Below are 25,216 nucleotides of genomic sequence, written 5' to 3'. Positions count from 1 at the left end.
TAAAAAATATCAAATTGTCCAATTAAATGCAAGGTTCTATGTATCATGCACTCACAAGAATACAATCAACGCTTTAAATCATTATATTCAAGTACGATCAAACAATCCAATAATCAAAGCCACAATTCAATCCCACTACCAATGTAAAGATCAAGATAAATGAAGACATTACATGCAAAGAGAGCTTAATAAGGTTTTAAGTTTTGTTTTTTCATGAATAATAATAATACAGTCTGAAATATGCATTTATACTATCAACCGTAAATATGAAAATTCAAATTACGTGCTGTGCAAAAGCTCAGGTCATGCAAAACGCAACCTCCCGAATTAATTAAAGAAAGAAATTGTAATTCTTAAACTGTTAAATCGAATCCACTCAACTGAAACTAAAAGCTTAAAAAGAGAAAAAGAAAAAGACCACGCAACTGGTCGTTGTTGTCCTCGTTATCATTTTTTTTTTTTTTTGTTGTAAATTTTGTCCTCGTTATCATTATCAACTTCAATTTATTAGTTAACTTCCACCTTATTAGTTGGAGGTGATGACATAATATAATATCGAATAACCTCTCAAAATTACATTTACAAATTAAATGCATACAAAAAAATAATTAATGTCTCAAAATTTTAAGTTAAATTTCAAGAGAGATATAACTCTAATTTCATGTTTATATAAAATAATATTACTTAAGGACACGCAAATAATTTGCCTAAATCATCTTTAGTTAATGTTAAAATAAATTTTGAGCTGGTTTTGATATAGACAAAAAATAGAAAACGGGTGGTCAATTAAAAAATAAAGCCACAATGGGGAAAGTTTTTCTTCAATTGGTTGAGAATGGATTTGGTATGGAAGGGGTCAGGTCAGGTCAGGTCAGGTCTGGTTCGGTTAGGTTCGATGAATAGGTTGGGCCAGTTTGGGTCAATTCTTCAATCCGCTCAAGCATGTGGGCTACTTCTGGGTTCAAGCTAGTCTAAGACTCTAAGATGGGGTTTAGATTAAACCCAAAAAGAAAAGGAAAAAGGGGACCCTTAATGGAATTAAAACATTAAATTTTGAGAAATCCTAATTCCAAATGCAGCATTGTCCTAAATCTCCCGTAGATTGGACCAAAAGACCAAAATGTATGCTGTGCAATTGTCTTGGGTAGAAACATAAAACCTAAAGACCAAAATGTATGCTATGCAATTGGCTTGGACAAAAAGTAAAGAGACAGCAATGAATCAAGAGTTTCACTATCAACATTTACAGCATTTACTGTTGAATGACTTCTTCATCTTTTGGGCCAGAAGCCCTCCGGTATAGCATTTCAGGTTTAACTATATAATAATTGATTTGAGATACTTATGCAAGAAAACTGGTTGCAGATTAAGGGGATGGGCCAACTGGATTATGGGCCTCAATATCCACATGACGAATGCCAGGGACAATTTCCTGGATTTCCTTCTCTAACCTGTCCACTTCACTCCCAAGAGCTGTTACCACTTCTTCACCTGCCACGAACAACAGTATCAGCTCTAAGTGTTCAGTCCAGTCCATTCGAAGGGTAGTGAGTGCGGATTCTCATTGATAACAGGAAAAAAAGAAATTCAATTACAACACAAACTCCATCTTGTAATAAAAACAGTGTTCAACCACAATTAAGTAATTTACAACAATGCGTACCATAATTTGACATGATCTTGAGCAGTGCGGCATCATTTTTCTCCTTCGTAGCTTCCCGAAACTGAATACATGACATAACAATGATAAATTCCCCCAAGACAATAGGCATGCTAAAAATGCTTGCACTGGAGTGGAACACACATAGCAAGGGGACTCATTTTGTAAGTCTCCTTCTAGGACAAGACAACTCCACGTATGTATGACCAAGCCTAAAAAGATTGTCTACTCATATCGAAACTGTTAAATCAGATGATATTCTAGGTTATAAATGGCAGATGGACTTTAGTGTCCATATACAAAACAAAAACAACACATCAAACCTTGATCGCACTAAGTGGAGTTTTGGCTATAAAGTCATAGACAAGAAACAAAAACTACAAGCACTGAATTTGTGCATTCGAATAATGGGTATATTTCCCAGATGCCAATGCATTGTAAACACTATAAGCACCATATTCAAGCATCCAAAAGCACTTTTATAAACATAGCAAAAAAAAGAAAAAGGTGCCTTTATAAGCATATCAAATGACAATAAAAACGCTCCACCTGGTGCACTTAAAAGGACCTTCTTGGTCCTTGTCTAAATCAGGAAAGAAAAGTTGTGAGTTGTCTTATATTTATAATTGCCTGGACAACTAGAAACCTAACAAAAGAATTAGTCTAGTACATAAAAACCACATGCGGAATGTATAGCTTATCAGGTCACAGAAAATATTGGACCAGCGGTTTCTGTCTGATGAGGACCAGTAACCACCTTAAATACAATAGGATGGCCTAAATTATCTTCTCTAGGAACTACATTCTATGCGCAAAGACTAAAGAAGTTCTTTACAATTTCATAAAAATATACGTCCATGGTTGCCGCCAACAAAAGTGCCAAAGGATAAAACACGTAAAAAATAATAAGGAAACATAATAACCTGTCTGGCCCACTCTTCACGTCCTGCTCTGTTCAGATAATTCTGCACCAGCACCACACCATTGAAATCTGCAACACAGAACTTCAATGGGTCACATTTCTTTTTCCCCTTTTCAGTGGCAGAATACATTCCAATATCACAAAGTCCTGAAACGCAGTTGGGTAGCTAGCTCAAAATTTATGGTATTGCTGAAAACTACTAATGCTCATCACCAGGGCAGGCTTCTATATTCTGGTCAACTGGCTTATAAGTTTAGCATTTGAACCTATGGTTACAGTAATAGCCATTTCTTTCTTTCCTTTTTATCTTGGAAAGTACCAGTTACATTGACAGAGATATTCTACTAGTAAAATTACAATAACCTGTACAAAGGCAAAAGTAATTCATATCAAACGCTGCCCAGCATCCATGCCTTGGATACATCTAGTTACCAGTAAAGAGTGTTGAAACTGAGTTGTCAAGAAATCAAGCAAAACCCAATTAGTTTTCTGCAACAATGAATACAAGATCTCGATTATTACTGATCTTGGTGATACATAACAATGAATTCGATACAAAATATATGATCAAGATTATTGAAACTACTGGTTCCAACATTTTAAAAGGGGCATGTAGGATCATTACCAAAAGGAAATGTCACATATAATCTATTGGTACTATATATTCAATAACATAATTGAAAATGCAGAAAGAATAGGATATGATAACCAAGCTCACCTATCTCAGCCTTAAATCGGAAAAATCCAGGCCCAATCACCTCACTTTTGCAATCATATACAGCATCTACTACCTATAACAAGAGTTTTTTATTATGGAACTTAGACGACAAAAGTTATTTAAGAGGGTATCAGCATAGAGTTTACCGGGTCATTTCTCAGAAAATGTAGAACCTTTTCCATATCATGATTGTCAATTGCTCTACCAATCAGAGCATGGCGATTCCTTTGAATGAGAAATATAGCCACCTGCACTAAAATCACTGCAAAAAATTATTTATTATCCCAAACAGGGAATAAAGGATTTTCATTCTCTTAATAATCATCAGTTGTTTCAAGCCCATGTTTCTACAGTTCACTGATTCCCATTTTATAAAATATTTTAATTGTAAACTTGAAATTCCTTATGTGCCAACGTTTAATTTTACCTCAAAAACATAAAAAACAGGAGTTTACATTTACATTTTGTTTTGCACTTTTTATGTTCCATAGGCACAAAACCAACAGGCTATCTAACTATCTTGGGTTTGGATATGTAGATTCATCTTCTCGGAAACACCCCAGCCTATGTCGCATGTGACCCAACCATCTCATATGCCTTGCCGTTGTATCATGTTCAACTGATGTCACTTATTACTTCCCCTAAATAACTCATTTGCTATTTTATTAATTTCATCACACCATTTATCCATTTTGATATCCTCATATAGCCGTTGTCTAACATTATTTAACTTGGGGTTGGTTGCTTTTCTCTGGTTTTCTTTTCTTTTTCTTTTTTTATTTTTTTATTATTATTATTATTATTTTTTTTTTTTTTGGGGGGGGGGGGGGGGGGTGGGGGAATGGGGAGGGGGGAAGTGTAAGTTCTTTTTATAAATTTTCAGTAAGTGCTTCTCTCTAGTTAACCTGCCTATATTGCATGTGATCAAGCCATCTCAAATGCCTTTCCTTTGAATTCTCCTCACTAGATGCTATCAGAACCATATAGTTGTTATTTTTTTAGCCATTTTGTGACATCATTCATCAATTTAGAAATCCTCATTTTGCTATGCACATATTTTCAACATATTGTTCTTCGTCCAACAATCTTTACCATACAAGCCTTCCCTTCCAAGGAATGTTTTCTCTATTAACAAGAGTGCAATTATTTTTTTTCTTGTTTGTGGGTAACAAAAGTGCAATCAAATAAGTTTTTGTAGTTGAGCAGGAAAAGTCACCTAAACATGGTCTTCTCTCAAGCTCAAAACCATATCTTTTCACATTAAGGTCCCAGCTCAAGACTTGTACCTAAATTATTAAAACCATCCACAGTGCCTTGTCTCTCACAAACTTTCTCTGGATCTGTTTTACATTAATATCAACTATTTCTCAACCCTCCAAGGGATTCAAAAATGTATGATGGCAAAGTAATCCAGAATATCAAAGAGAATGTAGAAGACCTTATAATTGAATATATGAAGCAAAAGCTGCATACTTCGAGAACAAATGGACTCATTAAGAATAAGGAGGACTAAATTTAGGACTGAAATTTCGCATCAACTGCCCCCATTTGTTTATCAGCATTTAGGTATGCAGAAATTTTAGGGAGAAGAACTAATTTTATTCATCATAGTGAACGGAATATATATGCAGCACACATCTTTACCAGTTTCCTAGTATGTACACTACAATTAGGAAATTATATCTACACTAATTTAGGAAACCTACAGGTAGCTGTGAGGGAGAGAGATTTACCCTCTCTAGTCAAACTAGGAAATAGGTTGACTTTACAGAAAGGAAGGTTAGAAAATAGGAAACTGAATAATTAGTTGGCTGAAGGATGATATTACTCAAAATCTCTACACTCCCCCTCAAATCTTCAAATATTTTCCTCAGCAAGGCTTTAGTGAGTATGTTTGTGACTTGATTGTTAGTAGGAGTATAAATAAGCTGAAATACCCCATCTTCCAACTTCTCCTCAAAGAAATACCTATCAATTTCCACATATTTTGTTTGGTCGTGATGAACTAGATTCTTAGAGCAATGCTAATAGCAGATTGGTTGTCACACAATACCTTCACTGGTCTAGCAACATTCATTTCCAAGTCTTGTAGTAATCTTCTCAGCCATATTCCTTCACAAAATCCATGAGCCATAGCTCTAAACTAAGCCTCCGCACTGCTTTGAGAGACCACATACTGTTTTTTACTACGCCAAGTGACCAGATTTCCCCACCCAAATGAACAATATCCAGAGGTTGACTTCCTATCAAGAATTGAGCCAGCCCAATCTGCATCACTATATACACCTCTCTGTTTGTTGTTTTCTTGAACATCAATCCTTTGCTTGGGGTTAACTTTAGATACCTTAGGATGCGATGCACTACTTTCATGTGTTCTTTAGGATCATTCATGAATTGGCTTACAATACTAATAGAAAAACCTATATCCAATCTAGTGTGCGACAAATATATAAATTTTTCCACCAATCGTTGATATCTCCCTTTATCAACTAGAACCCTTTCCTTGCCAAATGTCTAACTTTGTAGTAGATTCCATGGGAGTGTCCACAAGTTTGCAACCCATCATACAAATTTCATTTAGGAGATCTAAGATATACTTCCTTTGGGAGATCGAAATCCAATCTTTTTCCATGCCTAAGAAATATCTTAGGTTTCCCAAATCTTTAATCTCAAAACTCCTTTACAATAATTTCTTTGAGGTATCTCAACAACAACAATAACAACATATCCAGCCTTTATCCCACTATGTGGGGTTGGCTACATGAATTCTAAACTTCCATGTATTTCTATCTTTTGTCATATCTTCATTGAGATCCATACACTTCATATCAAACTTTAATGTCTCCCTCAAAGTCTTCTTAGATCTGCCTCTACCTCTTTTTTTGATTAATTGTTCCATTTCATCAACTCTCCTCACAGGGCGTCTCTTGGTCTCCTTCTCACATGACCAAACCATCTTAGTCTAGTCTCTCTCATCTTCTCCTCTATTGGCACTACTCCTATCTTATTACGAATAACTTCATTTCTAATTTTATCTTTTCTTGTATGGCCGCACATCCATCTTAACATCCTCATCTCCGCTACACTCGTCTTTTGCTCATGTTGGTATTTAACTGCCCAACATTCTGAGCCGTACAACAAAACTGGTCTTATAACTGTCCTATAGAATTTTCTTTTCAATTTTAATGGGATTTTATCATCACATAACACCCCCGATGCATTTCTCCATTTTAGCCAACCTGCCTTAATTCTATGTGTGACATCCTCGTGAATTTCTCCATCTTTTTGAATCACTGATCCCAAATATCGAAAATGGTCTTTTCTTTGTAAGATTTGGTCTTCCAATTTTATTATAACATCCTCCACTCTTGCATTCTTACTAAATTTACATTCCATATATTCTGTTTTCTTTCTGCTTAATTTAAATCCCTTAGATTCTAAATTGTTTCTCCATAACTCAAGCTTAGTGTTCACTCCTTTTGTTTCATCCACCAACACTATGTCGTTTGCAAATAGCATACACCATGGCATATCTGTCTGAATATCTTTAGTGAGTTCATCCATTACTAAAGCAAATAAGTATGGACTTAGTGCAGAATCTTGATGCAAACCTATTGTAATTTTAAACGATTCAGTATCCCCTCCGCATATTCTGACCCTTGTCTCTGCACCATGATACATGTCCTTAAGGGCTTGTATATCGGCTATTCGGACTCCTTTCTTCTCTAAAATCCTCCATAATACTTCTCTAGGGACCCTATCATAGGTCTTTTCTAGATCTATAAACACCATATATAGGTCCTTCTGATGATCCCGATACCTTTCCATTAGGCGCCTCAGTAGGTATATAGCTTCCATTGTTGACCTACCAGGCATGAAACCAAACTAATTTTCTGAGACCTCTGTTTCTTTTCTGAGCCTCTGCTCTATTACTCTCTCCCAGAGTTTCATGGTATGGCTCATTAACTTAATTCCTCTGTAATTTTCACAGTTTTGAACATCTCCTTTGTTCTTATATATAGGGACCAAAGTACTTTTCCTCCACTCATCTGGCATCTTTTTTTATTTAAGAATCGCGTTAAATAATTTCGTTAGCCAGGAGATACCCTCTTCTCCCATGCATTTCCATGCTTCTATTGGTATATTATCCGGTCCCACCGCCTTATGATTTTTCATCTTTTTTTAATGCTTGCCTTATTTCATTTGGACTTATGCGTCGATAAAATGTATAGCTCACGTTCCCTTCGGAGTTACTAAGATATCCCAACCTAACTCTTGTGTCGCCATCATCATTGAATAATTTTGTAAAATACTCCTTCCATCTCTCCTTAATCGCTCCCTCATTCACTAATACATTTTGATTTTCATCTTTTATGCATTTCACTTGATTTAAATCCCTTGTTTTTCTTTCTCTTGCTTTAGCTAATTTATATATATCCCTTTCTCCATCTTTTATATCAAGTCGTTTATATAGATTCTCGTATGCTTTTGACCTTGCTTCACTAATAGCTTTTTTTGTTGCCTTTTTTTATTCTTTATAATTTTTTTGATTTTCTTCATTGTTGCACTGATATACAGCCTTATAGCAATTTTTCTTATTTTTAATTTTCAATTGCACTTCTTCATTCCACCACCAAGACTCCTTAAGGTTAGGGGCTCTACCATTTGTCTCTCCAAGCACTACCTTTGCTGTGTTTCTTAGGGCATTAGCCATTTTTCTCCACATTTGGTTTGTCTGTCCTTCTCCATTCCATTCTCTTCTACCCCTTAATTTTTCTTTGAAGATTAGTTGTTTCTCCCCTTTTAAATCCCACCACCTAATTCTTGGATTTTGTTTTATGTGATTTTTTCTCTTCCAATTTCTTACTTGGACGTCAAGTACTAGAAGTCTATGTTGAGTAGTCAAACACTCTCTTGGTATCACCTTACAATCCCTACAACATGCCCGGTCCTCTTGTCTCATGAGGAAGTAATCTATTTGGGTGCTTGATGTGACATTTTTATATGTGATTAAGTGTTCGTCCCGTTTTTTGAACCTAGTATCTCATTCCAAAAAAATTATTTCCTGTGACAATGATATCGTTTACATAGACAATGAGGATAGAAATTTTACCTCTTGAGAAATGTTTGACAAAGAGGGTGTGATCTACTCGGCATTGACCATATCCATACTTCCTGATTGCCTTTGTGAATTTTTTGAACCAGGCTCTAGGAGACTATTTGAGTCCATAAAGTGATCTCTTTAGTCTACATACCTTGTTCTTTGTAATGTTAGTTTCAAATCTAGAGTCTATGTAAACTTCTTCTTCTAGGTCTCCATTTAAGAATGCATTCTTCACATCTAATTAGTAGAGAGGCCAATCCAAATTTGTAACTAGGGAGAGCAATACTTTGATGGTATTTAGCTTAGCCATTGGGGTGAGTATCTCTTGGTAATCGATACCATAAGACTGTGTGAAGCCCTTTGCCACAAGTCGGGTATTATATCTTTCAATCTGCCCATCTCCTCTATATTTCACAGTGAACACCCATTTGCAGCCCACATGATTCTTTTCAAATAGTAATTCTGTAATATCTCAACTCTTATTCTTCTCCAAGGCTTGAATTTTCTCAAGAACAACTTTCTTCCACTGGTTGTTGAAAGGCGTCCTGTATGTTGTTAAGGACCTACACTTTGTCCATACTTGAAACAAATGTACTAAAGATAGGTGAAAGACCCTTATTTGATATATAGTTTTGAATTGGGTGTTGTGTGCATGATTTGACACCCTTTCTCAATGCTATGGGCCAATTGAGTTCATCATCAATAGGTTTATCATTGGAATTACCTCCACTTACCATTGCATCCAGGTTAGGGTCTTGGTTAGTCCCAAGACATTTTCGTTGTTCAATCCCTTCTTGATTAGACTTCCTCCAATAGTAAATTTGAAGTTCATTGGTATGGGGATGGAAAGGATGGTGACTGGTGGAAGGATTTGGATCAGGTTGTGAACTTGAATTGGATGGACCAGGTTGTTGTTGCTACTATTGGCTCAAGATGAAAGGACTAGAGATGGAAGAAATGTACCAAAAATGATATTCCTAGGGAATATTTAGAGTGTCCTCCCCTTGAATATCAATTTTGGAATAATAGGGCTGATTTTCAAAAACAGTTACATCTATTGAAGTGAAAAATCGTTTATATTATGGGGAATAATATTTGCAACCTTTTTTATAAGGAGAGTAACCAAGAAATATGCATTTGATGGATTTGGGATCAAGCTTGCTTCGAAATTAGTGATGAACATGGACAAAAATAGAACAACCAAAGACCTTTAGGGGAATGTGTGCGAGAACTGAGAGTGTGGGAAAGATTGAAGAAGAAGTTGACTTGGTGTTTGATGAAGAGTGCGTGAAGGCATTCTATTGATGAGATAGGTGGCCATAAGAATAGTTTCACCCCAAAAGTATTTAAGAACATTTGAAGAAAACAAGAATGATCTGGCCACTTCTAAAAGATGTCGGTTCTTACGTTTGACAATCTTATTTTGTTGGAGTGTGTCAACACAAGAGCTCTAATAAATAATGCTAAAGGTGTGCACGATGCGATTTAGGCGATTTTTAATACGCCAAACAGCACATGTGGTTTGGCGTTAAACCAAACCGTGCAATTAGGTTTGGTGCGCAGAAATCGCACCAGACTGCACCGCAAGTTTCTGCAGAATGGTGTTTCCTCTACTGCTTCATCTGGTGCTTCCTCTACTGCCTTTCCGCTATCCTTATTAAACTGGACACAACAATGTCCATTTGCACACAAAAGGCATTGTGTGTGTATTGGCTCAGACATGAGGTTGGGTTTTCTATTTGGGCTAGGGCAAAGCTGAAGCAAACCCACCCAATACCCAATCCTTTGTGATCCTTAGTCCACTCTTATTTGTCACTTCTAACATTTGCTATTTAAATAGGGCCATTTTTTTTTTGCTTCTTTCGCATGTGTAGCTAGCTGAAGAGTGTGTGTGTGTGTGTGTGTGTGTGCATATATAATGTTGTATATACTGCTTGTTGTATACAGAGAGTATATAATGAAGCACTACCATAATGTTATACCTATTTTGCATAAAAATCAAAATATTTATTGACAATTATATATTATCTAAGTTATTCCCAAGTTTCAATCTAAGCCACATACTAAGAGATTTAGAGCATCAATGGAGGGAGTTTCAATCCAAGAAATAATATGTAAGAAAGGTTGTTAAAGAAAATTGGGGACCTCGGATTCGAACCTATCCAAAGAACCGAGAGTGTGATTTTCCAACTAGGATTTAGGGGGAAATGAGGGCCCTAAAATGCAGTCAAAATCAAATCAATACAAAACAAACAAAAGATAAGAGAAACACGGCTCAAAAAGTTACCTTCAGCTCATCCGATTCCGAGACCCCAAACCTCTTGAGATCTGCCATCGTGTAAGGCGTCTCCGACGAAACATCGACGAGAGACGATCTGATCAGCGCACTTCGAGGCCTCACCGACTATCTCCTTGGACCGTTTGGACCCTCCGAGACGATATCAGAGAACTAGAGAGTAGAGACTAGTGATTGAAAGAAAACGGGTTGGGGGAGGAAGTCGTCGGTTTTGGCGTATCGAGCGCTTCTGATCACAATCGGATAAGTAGCAAAAGGAGTTGTTACAATAGGGGCTGGGTAGAGAGGAAGAATTAGATTAGGGTTCCAATATTTCACCCTTTTATATATTTTTTAATTTATTTTTTTAATTTTTTTATTAGTACACTACTCAAGCGATTTGGTTTTTAATCTCATCAAGAAATCCTCAAATTGCAAATAACACAATTTGAGGATTTCTCAAACCGTGCTTAACTGCTCCTCCCAAAAAACCCCATGGTGCGGTGCAGTCGATTTTCACAGTTTGCCCATTTTTTTGAACACCCCTAAATAATGCCCTAATTTGAAAGATAGACTCCAATGATAGAATTGAAGTATTCGTTGGCATTATCAGTTCTCAATATTTGAATCTTGGCATGAAATTGACTTTGAATCATTGAATTAAAATTTTGAAAAATTTGACTGGCCTTAGATTTTTCTTTCATAAGAAATACCCAAGCAAGGCGTGTATGATCATTAATAAAAGAGATAAATCAATAACATTTTTGACTTAGGAGAGCCCCCACACATCACTATGAATTATAGAAAAAAGATGGGATGCTTTGTAAGTTTGGCTAGGATAACTGTTCCGAATATGTTTAGAATATTGGCAAATTTCACATTGAAACAAATGTGGATCTTTCTTCTTAAAAAATGAAAGAAAAAATTTTCTAAGGTAGAGAAAATTGCAATGACTTAACCTGTAATGGGATAACATAATTGCACTATTATTGTTAGAAGGAAAACTAGAGGGACAAATAGAACTTTTCGAGGATAAGCAACTGCTTGGATGAACTTGTTTGCTCTGGAGGTCATTATTTTTTAGGAGATAGAGTCTTGAACATGCCTCAGCAGTGCCAATCGTCTTCCCCAAAGTCAAATCCTGAAATTCGCATAGATTATTTGAGAACTTGGCCACACAATTGTGATCAATGGTAAGTTTACTGATTAACAATAGATTGCAGTCTAAGTTAGGAACCAAGAGAACAGATTTTAGGGTAAGGTCCTTGGATAGAGCTATAGAACCTATCCCTACTACCCTTGATAGGGACTCATCTGCAATCTTTACAGTCCAGTTCTCATCACAAGGATTAAATCTTGTCAGTAGCTTGATATCTTCAGTCATGTGGTTAGATGCTCCTAAGGCAACAATCCACGTAGTTGATAGTTCACATTTAGCATTGAAAGTACTTAGGAACTTACCTTTGTGGGCTATGGATTCGGAGGCAACCACTAAAGGTTGAGTGGTTTGTGATTGGCCAAACATCTTTTTCAACCATTCCATCTATTCCTTGTTGAAAAGGTTTGGTTCTGAGGTTGTAGTGGTCTCCTCCATAGAAGCTATATTGCCCCGACTTTTCCTCTCATGAGCAGGTTTCCAATATGCTAGTTTGCCATGTGTCACGGTAGTGAGGTGACAATAGGGTCGCACTCCTAATTTAGTTGGAATTAGGAAGATGAAATTGATTTGTAGAGGAAAAACAGAGCAAAGGAAGAGATAAAGAGAGAGAGAACGATAAGAATTTAGAAGAGAAAGGGATAGAGAGATAGTAGAGAGGAATTTAGAAATTGCTATTCATTAATGTTGTCATTCCAATAGAGACTTGGAAGGTGATATACTCAGTAGGATAGTCACTGCCATAGGGGATTCCCTCCTGCCCAACGACTATAACAATATATTTTATCCTATTCAAGCCCCTTTACAAGTGGCAATCTTTGGCTAACAAACTGCTAACAATTATTCTAGAAATTACAGCAATAACTAGTAAATCCAAGCAGTAAAATAAGCTATGAATTATAGCATGATAAAAAATTTAAAATTGCTGCTAATAGGAAGTGTTGTCGTGAAAATTTCCCCTCCCTTAACCGATTTCTTGTCCTCAAGAAATGTTAAGGAGGCTGGCAATCCTCGGGAACTGCTTTAGGAGGTCCGGTACTCCCAAGTGTTGCAATCAGACGAACTGTCTTTCCACTTGACCAATACTTGAATCAAGGGAGCCCCGTGCTTGTATATCACCCTCCTTTCAATAATAGCTTCTGGTTCCACCGGTTTGTTAGTTTCTCTAGGAAGTATAAGTAAAGCAGTACTCATCAGTTGTGCTCCCACGGAACTCTTTAGAAGGGACACATGAAACACTGGATGGATTTGGGACTCGGCTGGTAGCCTTAGACGGTATGCCACTCTTTTTACCTTAGCCTCTATGGGAAAAGGCCCAAAGAAATTGGGACTAAACTTAGTTACCTTTCCATGAGTAATTGACTTAAATGGGGGTATCTCAGCCTCAAGTACACCTCGTCCTCTACAGCAAACTCTCTCTCACTCCTCCTGTCAGCTGTTTGATTCATTTGATTTTGGGCAGCTGCTAGTTCTTGCTTCAACTGTTGTGATACCCTTCTTCGTTGTTGCAGGTAGTCATCCACTGTTGGTACATTAGAGCCTCATTCCATAGCAGGTAGGATAGATGGTTTGCATCCAAATAGGGCCTCGAAGGGGGACATGTTGATAGAAGAATGGTGGTTGGTGTATACCACCATTGAGCCAAAGAACCACCTATGCCACTCCTTAGGCTATAAAAGGCAAATGCACCTTAGATAGGTCTCTAAACTTTGGTTCACTCTCTTAGTCTGCCCATCTAATTAAGGATGGTATACTGTAGACATGCTCAGTTTAGTTCCCAAGGCCCCCATGAGTTCTTACCACATCAAACTAGTGAAAATTCTGTCCCGGTCTGAAACAATGTACTTAGGAGTCTCATGCAGCTTAACCACTCAATCTAAGAAGGCCCTAGCCACTTCTTGAGCTGTATAAGGGTGAGTCAATCCTATAAAATGAGCAAAATTGGTAAACTGGTCCACTACCACCAATAAGTCTTTTCCCTCTGATTTGGGTAACCCTTCCACAAAATCCATGGACACACTTGACCAATCTTGGTTGGGAATAGGCAGTGGCTGTAATAAAATAACCCGAAGTAGGCTACCATTTCTGACTTACACCTCTTACAGGTGTCACAAGCCATCACAAATCTCTTAACTTCTGTTCTCATTCCCAGGCCAATGAAAGAGCTGCCTAACTCTCAAGTAGGTGTTTTGCACTCTTGAGTGCCCTTCCAAAGAAGCCTCGTGTAAGGCTTGCATGATTTTACTCTTGAGTTCTGCATTATCCCTAGTCACCACTCTTCCCTAGTATCTTAGCATTCCTTCAACTAAGGTGTACCCCTCTACCTCTTTGGATCCTATAGACAACCTTTCCAGCAGCTCTTTTATCTTCTCATCTCCCTCATACCTATTAATCACCTCTAGGTACTACTCCAGGACCACCAGGGTTATGGCTATTGCACACCCTTCCTCATGGCGCCTTGATAGAGCATCAACAGCAATATTTTCTCTTCCCTTCCTATACTATATGGTATGATCAAGGCCTATTAGCTTAAACATGCCCTTCTTTTGTAGCTGAGTATATAATTTTTGTTGTAACATAAACTTTAGGCCTTCATGATCAGTCGTAATTATGAATCTGCCTCCTTCCAAATAATGTCTCCACTTGTCAACAGCCATGAATACAGTTATAAATTCTTTTTCATAGATGCTAAGGCTCGAATCTTAGGGCTCAAGACTTGACTAAAAAATGTTAATGGTCATCCTTCTTGTACCAACACTGCCCCAATGCCTGTTCCACTTGCATCGATTTCTAGAACAAAAGGTTTTTTAAAGTTGGGTAGCCCTAGGACCAACACCCTCCTCATGGCCCCCTTCAGCTTCTCAAAAGCCTTTTGAGCTACGAGCCCCCAATTGAATCCCCCTTTCTTCAAAAGGTCTGTTAGGGGCTTGTTGATGGCCCCGTAGTCCTTCACAAACCGACAATAGTACCCGATTAATCTTAAAAATCCTCTTAGCCCTCTTACCGATGTAGGCCTTGGCCAAGACACCATAGCTTCTCCTTTTCTTGGATCCGTGCTAATACTTTCCTGGGATATGATATGCTCCAAATACTCAACATGCCCTTGACCAAAAGCACACTTAGATTTCTTAATAAAGAGCTTATTAGATCTAAGGATCTCAAGGGTGGTCTTTAGGTGGGATAGGTGTTGATCAAAAGTAAGGCTATAAATGAGGTTATCATCAAAGAATATCAATATAAATTTTCGAAGGTAGGGTTCAAAAATTTTGTTCATGAGGGATTGAAAAATAGTTGGGGCATTGGTAAGCCCAAAGGGCATCATCAAGAATTCAAAGTGTCCATGGTGGGTTCTAAAGACTGTTTTAGGTATGTCATTGGGCCTCATTCTAATTTAGTGATAACCCGAGCGTAGGTCAAACTTAGAAAAGAATTGGGCATTGTGTAATTCATCTAAAAGGTCTTCAACAAGGGGTATAGGGAACTTATCCTTGATGGTCATGGCATTGAGTTGGTGATAATCCACACAAAATTGTCATGATCCATCTTTCTTTTTAACTAATAAAACAGGGAAAGCAAAAGGGTTTTGGCTAGGACGAATGATAGATTGCTGAAGCATATCCCTAACCATTTTCTCAATTTCATTCTTTTGGATTGGGGAATATCGGTAAAACCTAATGTTAACGAGTTCCATGTTTGACTTTAGGTTTATAGTGTGGTAAAAAACTCTAGTAGGAGGAAGGGATGTGGGCTCAACAAATAAATCCTCATAATCTTTCAGCAATGTATTAAGAAAATCTATGTGATGTACCTAGCCGGACATACCTTGGGGTGTGCTAACTGTCAGGAATAGTTCTCCTTCCCCCTTTTGTTCAACATGGCTATCCTCTAGGGCCACAATTGAGAATAGATTTGCCAGTTGACTCCACTTTCCCTTGATCACCTTATGCAATCTTTTCTCATAAATCATTTTACACGCCCCCGTTTCTTTTCCCCCTGTCAACGTCACCTTCCTCCCTTCTCTCTCAAAGGAGACCTCCATCCGATTGAAGTCAAAGCTAATGGGCCTCACCCCTTTCATCCAATTTATGCCAAGAACTACATCACAACCCCCTAGCTATCGTATCTCACGTCTGCCTCAAATCTCTCTCCATGAATCTCCCACCCAAAGTTATTACAGGTTGAATTACTCATCACTCGACTTCCATTAGCCACTGTCACACTCAAGGGTGGGGTTCCCGTGAGTGGACACTTGAGTCTTTTGGTCGTGCTTTCATCAAGAAAGCTGTGGGGTACTCCCACTATCAATTAGAATCATCAAATTACACCCGTTAGCTTGACCCTCCACCTTGATAATTTTATTGTTAGCTACGCCCTTCAGAGCATGAATCAAGATCTACCCATTATCTTCCTCTCCATCCTCCCTAGTGTCCTCTCCCTCTGCTTTCCTTGGGTTCTCCTCTTCATCCCCTTCCAGTGCAGAATTTGCCTCTTACATTGATGCCCAAGGTGGTACTTCTCACCACATCGAAAACAAAGACCAACCAACCTCCTTTACTCCCTTAATTGCTCCCCATGTGGAACTGAGCTCGATCCTCCTACATTCCTTACTCCTTGGTTTCCTTTTGCCATATCTCCGTGATAGTTCTTTCCCCCAACAAGGCTTGTCCCCAGCACTACCCCTCTCTATTGTTACCTTTGCTTCTTCATTAATGCCTCTGCTGACATTTCTTGTAATCGGGCACTTTCAAAGGCTTGCTCCACTGTCCTTGGTCTCATCATTTTCACCATTAGCTATAACTCCTCACTTAGGCAACTCATGAAGCTTGACACAAAGTAAGCTTCTAATAAGTAAGGGTTGTGACAGATCATGAACGATCTTAATTCCCCAAACTGTTGTAAATAAGCCCCAACGCTCCCTGTTTGCTTAAGCTTATTAAACTCTTCTATAGTATTCACCATACTCCTTTCCCCAAAATGTTCACATAATTTTTCAGAAAACTCTTCCCATGTATAGTCTTCCCTCACACTAAGGCACCCCTGAAACCAAGCATCAACTGCTTCATTGAAGTAAGCAGTGGCTAACGACACCCTCTACCCCCTAGGTATGTTGTGCCAATGGAATAACCTCTCACATTTCTTCAACCACCACCGGGGGTTAGTTAGCTCCTTCGAATACTGGTATCTCCATCTGGGGCATGGGAAACCCCGGAGGATGGGTATGAGGCTACTCGTTCCTTCCCCTGCCCATAACTCCCCCCAATCCCTCCTCAGGATCTACCTCAATCTCTGAGGTTCCTTCCATCCTATTCATTCCATTTCTCGATAATATTGGATCATCCCTTTCACGCGAAGGAAAGTCAAGAGCCACTCTTACGTTTGGGCGAGTAAACATGAACATAAATTGTTGAATCTGCGCCCTCATGTCTTCTCACAACCTCGCCATGGACCCTTCCAGCCTCTATTCCATTCCTTCCAACGAACTCTCCAGCTTGCGATCCATCGCCATGATCACCTCATGGTTTCGTACACCCCTGATCTCTAATTGGTCAATCCTACTATGGAATTCCAACATAGTTGAGCTAACTTGCTGCAACTGTCTCGAAATTCTTCATGCGGGTTTCTTCCGCCATTGCACCAACCTAGCAGCTTCGGCCGAGAACCGATGCTCTGATACCAAAATTGTCGCAGTAGTGAGGTGACAATAGGGTCACACTCCTAATTTAGTTGGAATCAGGAAGATGCAATCGGTTTGCAGAGGAAAAACAGAGAAAAGGAAGAGATAAAGAGAGAGAGAATGAGAAGAATTTAGAAGAGAAAGGGATAGAGAGATAGTAGAAAGGAATTCAGAAATTGCTATTCATTAATGTTGACGTTCCAAGAGAGACTTGGAAGGTGATATAATCGGTAGGATAGTCGCTGCCACAGGGATTCCCCTCTGTCCAATGGTCGTAACACCATGTATCTCCCAACAGGTGTCCTTTGTGTGACCTATTTTATGACAATGATCACACCAAAGACACTCATTTTTTAAGTTTGGTTGGCTATTGAATCCCTCGAGTGGTTAGGGCTGAAGTTTCCTAATTTGGAGTGGCAGTCTTCAGCATTATTTTCATCCTTCTCTCCTCTCGACGAACTTCAAAAAAGGCCTCTCGGATACTTGGTAGAGGTTTTGTACCTAGAATTCTCCCTCTCACTCCATCTAGGTTTTAGTTTAAATCTATAAGGAGCATGTATAATCTATTTTTCTCAACAATCCACTAGATCGTATCATATTTATCCAGTTGAAGCCAATACTTATTGAGTGAATTAAAGTACTGGGTAACATTGGATTCTCCTTGTCACAAATCATCAAGTATGCTTTCAATCTCAAACAGCTCCGATACATTTTCAACATGTGAGTAAGCCTCCTTAGCAGCTTCCCAAAAGTATGCTTTCAATCTCAAACAACTCCGATACATTTTCAACATGTGAGTAAGCTTCCTTAGCAGCTTCCCATATATCATGTGCAGTGATATACAACAAAAAATTCTCACCAATCTCATTAGTCATGGAGTTAATAAGCTAGAACATTACCATGTTGTTCTCGGATTTCCACATCTAGAACTTTGGGTCTACCTCCCTCGATTTGCTTGTGGCTCCAGTTAGGTAGTCATCCTTCCCCTTTCCGCAGATGAACATCATGACAGATTGGGACCATTGGAGGTAGTTATGCCCGTTCCACTTGTGGCCAGTGATAGTAAACATGTTATTGTCTACGGCTCTTGTGTCGCTGGTAAGACAAGGGATGATCTCCAATGACAAATTGCTTTTTCCAGCCATGCTGTGATTTGCAGATCTAAAGCTTGCAGGAGTGATTGAAGGGTTGAGAGCCGGCATGGTAGTCGCTGCCAGTGTGGATGTGGTGGTAAAGGAAAGATAAGAGCTGCCTAGGGTTTAACAAAAGAGGAGGATTCTTCCCTGCTCTGATACCATGCATAAATTTTAGGGAGAAGAACTGATTTTATTCATCATAGTGAACGAAATATTTATACAACATACATCTTTACTGGTTTCCTAGTATGTACACTACAATTAGGAAATTGTATCTACACTACTTTAGGAAACCTACAGCTAGCTGAGGGAGAGAGATTTATTCTCCCTACTCGAACTAGGAAATAGGTTGACTTCACTAAAAAAGGAAAGTGAGAAAATAGGAAACTGAATAATTTGTTGGCTGGTGGCTGATATTACTCGAAATCTCTACAAGGTATAAATTGACAAAACTATTTTCAGATATGTGAACACTAACTTGACCATGGTATAGGATGATAAGAATATGTTAAGTATTAGGCCACAATTAGAATATGTTAATTTTAATGTACACTGACGTATTACTTACCATTCCAAGAAGATTCCCTACTACAATTGAACCAATGGGATCGTAAATTGCATTTCCTGTCCTATCCACTGCAACCAACGATGCAGCAGCAATAAGGAGTCCTGTTACTGCAGCACCATCCTGCATCATATTTGATAGCATTATATGGCATATACAACCACAATTTCTCAAGGTTAGAGAAATGTAACTGCAACTGGAGAACCATGGAAACAACTTGCGACTGTAAAGATTGCAGAAAGAACATATATTTTTGAAAATTCCTCCAATTAGACTAAATATTTTGTTTCCACGCGGCGTTACAATGCAATGGCAGAGCATAAAGTTTTATATTAATAAATTTCATTACATCTCCTTTTCACAACCCATATGTTAATTTCATTAGTAGACATCTCTAGTTCACAAATATTTCCATAGGTGAAGAAAATATGACCTCCGTCATGACAGCAACAGAAGTGGGATCATGACCACGCCAAACATAGTCTCTCACTCTCATACCCTCTGCAGCAGCACCTTTCCTGACAGCATGTATGGCCACAAGAAGAGAAGCACCTAAGGGAGACCAGGATTGATTATAAGGAAAAATATGAAAGGAAAAACATAAAAGATTATTGGCAGAGGCAGTCCAGCAGTCCAAATCTGTTATTCCATGATTTGTACCTTCAATAAGGAATGAGCCACCAATAACCAAAGCTGCATACTGAATATTTTCAGGGGGCTGAACAAAGCAGGCATACAGATGAATCAACTTCAATTTCATGTAACAAGGGAACAATTAAAATTCATGGATAAGAGAAATAGATGATCAATCAATTAACATATTAATTGGAAATTACCTGTGAAGTCCACAAGTTTTGAACTCCATGAACAATTGTAGCACCAGAACCAATACAAAAGATGCCAACAGCAGATATTAAGGACCAAACAAATCTTTCTTTAGAATAACCATAACTGCGAACATAAAATAATAGTTGGTTTCAGAACATTCATAAAGCCATAGGTATTCAATGATATATGCTTATTTATTTCCATAAATTCCAGAGTTAATGAAGAAGAACCCTCATTCATGTCCTTGTATCACTAAACCCTATAAACTGAAAAAACATATATTTACAACCTCCTGGTATTGGCAGAGTGCAACAGAGTTAACACCTCTAGATTGCGAATTTAAAATTACATACCTACCTACCCTCTTCAACAAAACAGGTTAACTGCAAGAACTCTATTTCAGGTATGCCTTTGAACTAAGAAATCATAGATTTATGCACCTATTTTACTGAAATGTCATAACTAATATTTTATTGGGAAATATCCTTCCCTAATAAAATAATAAATGTTTTGGAATGAATATACTCCTACTCTCCAACATCTTTCCAAAAGATATATTGGTCATTTAAAAGAGAATCCTCATACTGTTTTAGGGTATTTTTGTCATTAAATCTGCAAAAATATCAGTGCCCTTTTTTATTTCATAATAGTTGACTAGAAAAGGACAACCTTACCTTTTCTTTGTAAAGTGGTTGTTTTCACAACTCGAACTTGTAATCTGCTAATTGCAAAGAAACAACCTTACCCGCTGCTCCTATGGCTCACTCTCAATAGTTAAATTTTATCCAAATAGTATAAAAAAAATTTGAATAGAAGGAGTATAATTAAAAATTTAACTTATTCATTTCATGATATTTACCTCAAATTAATATAGAGAAATAAAATTTTCAAACAAATCGTTTTAAGAGATAAACACCTGCTAAATCTCAAAAGATTAATATTTCAGAAGCATAGGTGGTAAACTTATAGAATTTTTAGTTCATGCAGTTAAATAATACAAAGGCATAGATGAAAAAAGTCCCAGCAATTAACCCTTATTTTTAAAGATGAAAAGATCATAATTCCAACATCTTCATTTAACAATGTTAACCCCAATTATACTAAGGGGAAAAATACAATTTTCTTTTAGTTTAGGGTTAGGTTTAACAAAAACATAAATGTGGGGGGGGGTTGTAGGTTGCTTGTAGTTAACCTTAAATTTCTTATGTATAAAGCACATAGCTAGTTGACACTATAGTGGTCCTCCAAGTTGTGATAAGAAAAGCCACCCATTTGTCAAAGATGTCTCATGCTCAATTTTAAGTTATTAAAAATTTCCTACTCAGAACCACTAACTCCAATTTGATTGATCCTTTTAACTCAAATTAGTCATTTTAAATACAAGTGATCATGACAAATCTGGCTAAGTTTCCAAACACAAAAAGTGAAAGAAGAAATATGCATTTATCGAAGGCTTTCGGTCACTCAACACTGGAATCTATAAAGAGATCATTAATTATGAAGGGTAGCAATAGGAAGCATGAACATGCATTTTCTGATGCCAAGTATCAAGTGGACACACTACAAATGTAAATCACTAATTAAATGCTGATTTTTTCAGCCTGATTATATTGATAATTAAAATAAGTAGGTGACTGTATGAAACACTCACGGATGGAGAGCATCTGGGGCACGTCTTGAACTACTCAAACCATAAGCAAGAAGTGCCTACAATGTTTAAATTACCTTGAATCATCAATCTGTTGATAGAACATAGAAAAAATAATAATGGTCATGCCATCATATAGATGAGAAATGAGATAAACCCGCATGTACCTGATTCGCAAAATCTGCAATTGAATGAACAACTTCAGCAAGCATAACATGGCTTGAAGTGGAAAACCAGACCCCAAACTTGAGAGAAAAGACAAGAAAATTGCACCATAATGCTATTCTTACTGCTCGCCGGCTAATGTTAAAAAAATGTCATACAAAGGAAAAAAAAGTGTTCAAATGGTAGGAAAGATACATTAAAATCTTATAAATTAAAGCAATATTTCAGGGGATGTTATCAGAAATGTTAAGCAAACAAAAACTAACATGTCTACAGATATCATGTCAGGTTCAACAATTAGCATTTTATTTTTCTAAGATAGTCAATATATACTTTCCATAACTATGATGCCAAGTTAAATGACAGCTGACCTTTTAGTTGTCTACTTGTTTACTAAACTGAAAGCAAAATTGTATAGATGTGCTCATAGCATATTTGTCCCTGCAAAAATATACGACGTTATAAAAAGGTTTAAGTTCAAAAATAATATGTTTGATCTCCGTGTGTGCACGCCCACGCACGTCATTCACTCTATGATCTAACTTCCTGAAAATGTAATTTTTGGCAAACCTAACACCATTAATAGCCAAAAGTAGTTTCAGTAAATAAAAAACAACTATTACTTAAACAGATGCATGAAATATGTCGTGTTTCCATGTTGTACAAGTTTGTTTCACAATATCAGTTATCTGCTGAATACAACCATTTCAATTATCTTTATTCACCATAATCTCATGAAACTTTGCCATGTAAAGATAGTGTCAGAACTTTATCTCATCATTCATTTGCTAGAGTTGAGTTAGAAAGGTATCTGGCTTAAAATATGGCCACATTGTTCTTTTAAATAGATTTTTATTGTCAATGTCACTTTTAGAAGTCAATTGACATTATGAATGTCATGCACCAACCCTAACCTGGCAAGAATAAGGTGCAATCGATAATGATGAAATAGATTTAAGACACAGAAGAAATTTGTAATAAAAGAGATAGAGAAATACCACGAAAAAACTTAATGAGAAACTCTTTGAAATGACACGTGTTATATTGACCTTACAGATAATTGGCTGACTCTATCCATGCACCTAGATTAACCTAGTAAAGTAAAGTGGCAAGCAAAAATCCATGCAGCTGACTCTATCTAGCTGGATTAGAGCTTAACGTGTTATTATATGTTATTTCATTACTCAAAATAAAAACAAAGTTAACAAACTACCAGATAGATTATGAACATTAATTTTCACCCAATTCTTCATATAAGGTGTCTCTATTGCATAAGATTCCCTGCATTGTAAAATCTCGGGCAAGGTCATTTTTGTACACAACCTTGCCTTACTCTGCAAAGACGGTGTTTCCATAATTCAGACCTTTTAATCCAATCACCGAGGAGTTACCTTACAGTTGTTACTAAGGCTCGCCTTCCATCTAATTCCAAATAATTATGAAAATTACTTCCCAAGCTTTATCCCATTAAGTGATGTCGGCTACATGGACTCTAGACTTCCCAACATCTTCAAAATTTGGAGAACCATTTTTTAGCTTTATTTTGAAAAAGAAAGTGTAAATCAGACATAATGCAAAAATGGACGTTCTCGACGTCCATAAAAATTTATTTAGGCCAGTAGATCTTCCATTTTTCCAACTATACATTGCATAAGAAACAATCTAAAGAAAGGACAGAACGTATGAGTCAAAAAGGAAGATTTTCCTCCAATAAGGGACTATGATTGCGTCACCATACTCAAAATTTCAGTTAAGAGCCACTAAGTTGGAATCCCATTCAGACTAGATCATAAATTAATAATAGAAAGAGAAAGGACAATGGTTGTTGTTGAAGAAGAGACCAGCAGCCATCTTTGCTATGTAGAGACTTGAAACCAATTAGCTTACCATGGGATAGGGGAATATTATATCTTACAACCCAGAATGAGTAAAATTAAATAACTACTGCAAACAGTCCTTGTCAATCTGAAACCATTGCCCAGTATACATGGCTCCACCTAAGCCACTAAACTACAATGAGAGGTCCCAATCCAACTTAAAATCACATGCACAAATTCCTTAAGTATTTTGTTTTGCTTTCTTTTGTGTGGAGGAGAAATATATGTGTTTGGTTAAATATAAGAAAACCCTGAATAAAAGCAGTTAAAACCCTTGAGTTTTCTACTCCAAATTTAGATACTATGGAATTCACTCATCATCTCCTATTTCTCAAGATTTGTCTTTCAAAACTATGGTGATATGAACATCCTCTCTTGTTCAGGATTATGATAACAATTAGTACATACAGGAGCCCAAAAGTTAAGAACGAGTTATTCCTTAGGGTGGTAAAGCAAACAAATTTATCAAAACAAGCTGTAGAGTTGAAACTGAGCTGACAAGGCATAGTACAGGTTCATTATTCACAGACTGATCCAAAGTTTGTAATCCTGAGGGTCAGGGAATCACAGTTGTACCTATGATCATGATCGACCTCTATCTTCTTTATCTCTTTAGCTCTGGTGAAAAAATCTGCAAGCAACCAAACAATAGTAAGAATGATAATAACTCAACTACAACAGATACACACAGCATGAGAAAGTGAAGGGCTTACTTCGATAGAAGCTGTATTGGTGGTTAGAATCAAAAGAAATGGAAGCAAATGTTGAAATAACTGGTCGGAAAGAACAATTAGGGGAGATAAAAAGACGTCGACATGTCAATGGAGAAGCGAAGAACCCTCGGCCTCCACCGAATAGAGAATTACTACAGACATCAAACTGAAAGCTCCGTCGATCGGCGTGTATGTTCGCCGGCGGCCCCCGGGATGAATGAGAGACAGTAAAGCCGCCGCCGTTTTGAGAGAGGGCTGCTACGGTTGTTTGAGCGAATTGAGAAATGAGGGCGGCGGAGGAGGAGTGATGGCGAACGTGAGCGAGAAAGCGCGGCGTTCGCATGAATAACAATAAATGCAGAGCAAGGCCCTGCTGCCGTTTGATTATCTTGTTCCTCCGAATGGGATGCCCTATCTATGCTGAAACCTGCATTTCCATAGAAATGACTGGAAACAGTCGACTTTTTCAGGTTGGGGTTAGATGAAGATTCAAGGGTATGGCAAGAGCCACTCTAGGGTTTATAGAGGATCCTAAACCCTCAGGCAGAAAGATCATTCAGAGCGCACGAGCACAGAGAGAGAGAGAGAGAGAGAGAGAGAGATGAATTTGTTGGCATATACTTCATTCGCTAGACTCTCCGCTCCTCTCCTCTCCATTTTCTTCTCTCACTTCCATTGTTCACATTTTCCCATTCAAAGTTCAAATTATTCCAAAATTGGAAAAGAAAATTTCTGAATGTTACTAAGGGGAATAAAAAATAAAAAATAAATTCAA

The 25,216-nt window shown here is 37.6% G+C and overlaps 1 protein-coding gene across 5 annotated transcripts; it reads right to left on the bottom strand.

Annotated features, from left to right (window-relative positions):
- Positions 1 to 1,213: 1,213 nt before the first annotated feature.
- LOC127790274 (metal tolerance protein C4) lies at positions 1,214 to 25,118 on the bottom strand. 5 transcript variants are annotated; one of them, XM_052319674.1, is made up of 14 exons: positions 24,442 to 25,117; positions 24,305 to 24,359; positions 21,854 to 21,986; positions 21,690 to 21,745; positions 20,047 to 20,161; positions 19,871 to 19,928; positions 19,644 to 19,762; positions 19,214 to 19,333; positions 3,447 to 3,548; positions 3,301 to 3,373; positions 3,015 to 3,032; positions 2,584 to 2,651; positions 1,664 to 1,724; positions 1,214 to 1,491 (listed from the first exon to the last, which is right to left on the bottom strand). In XM_052319674.1, exons 1-14 carry the CDS (start codon positions 24,782 to 24,784, stop codon positions 1,367 to 1,369), a joined length of 1,446 nt encoding a protein of 481 aa, XP_052175634.1. In that variant the 5' UTR covers positions 24,785 to 25,117; the 3' UTR covers positions 1,214 to 1,366. The 5 variants fall into 5 exon arrangements, 2 of the variants coding, with proteins under 2 accessions (XP_052175634.1, XP_052175636.1); XR_008020746.1 differs by having other exon boundaries at positions 1,472 to 1,491; positions 2,946 to 3,071; positions 24,442 to 25,118; XR_008020745.1 differs by having other exon boundaries at positions 1,472 to 1,491; positions 2,946 to 3,032; positions 24,442 to 25,118.
- Between the last annotated feature and the right edge of the window lie 98 nt (positions 25,119 to 25,216).

The sequence above is a fragment of the Diospyros lotus genome, chromosome 14 (genome assembly GCF_014633365.1).
Source record: "Diospyros lotus cultivar Yz01 chromosome 14, ASM1463336v1, whole genome shotgun sequence".
Taxonomy (NCBI): Eukaryota; Viridiplantae; Streptophyta; class Magnoliopsida; order Ericales; family Ebenaceae; genus Diospyros; species Diospyros lotus.
The sequence above is the reverse complement of the archived record's forward strand: the minus strand, read 5'-3'. Positions and strand labels throughout refer to the sequence as shown.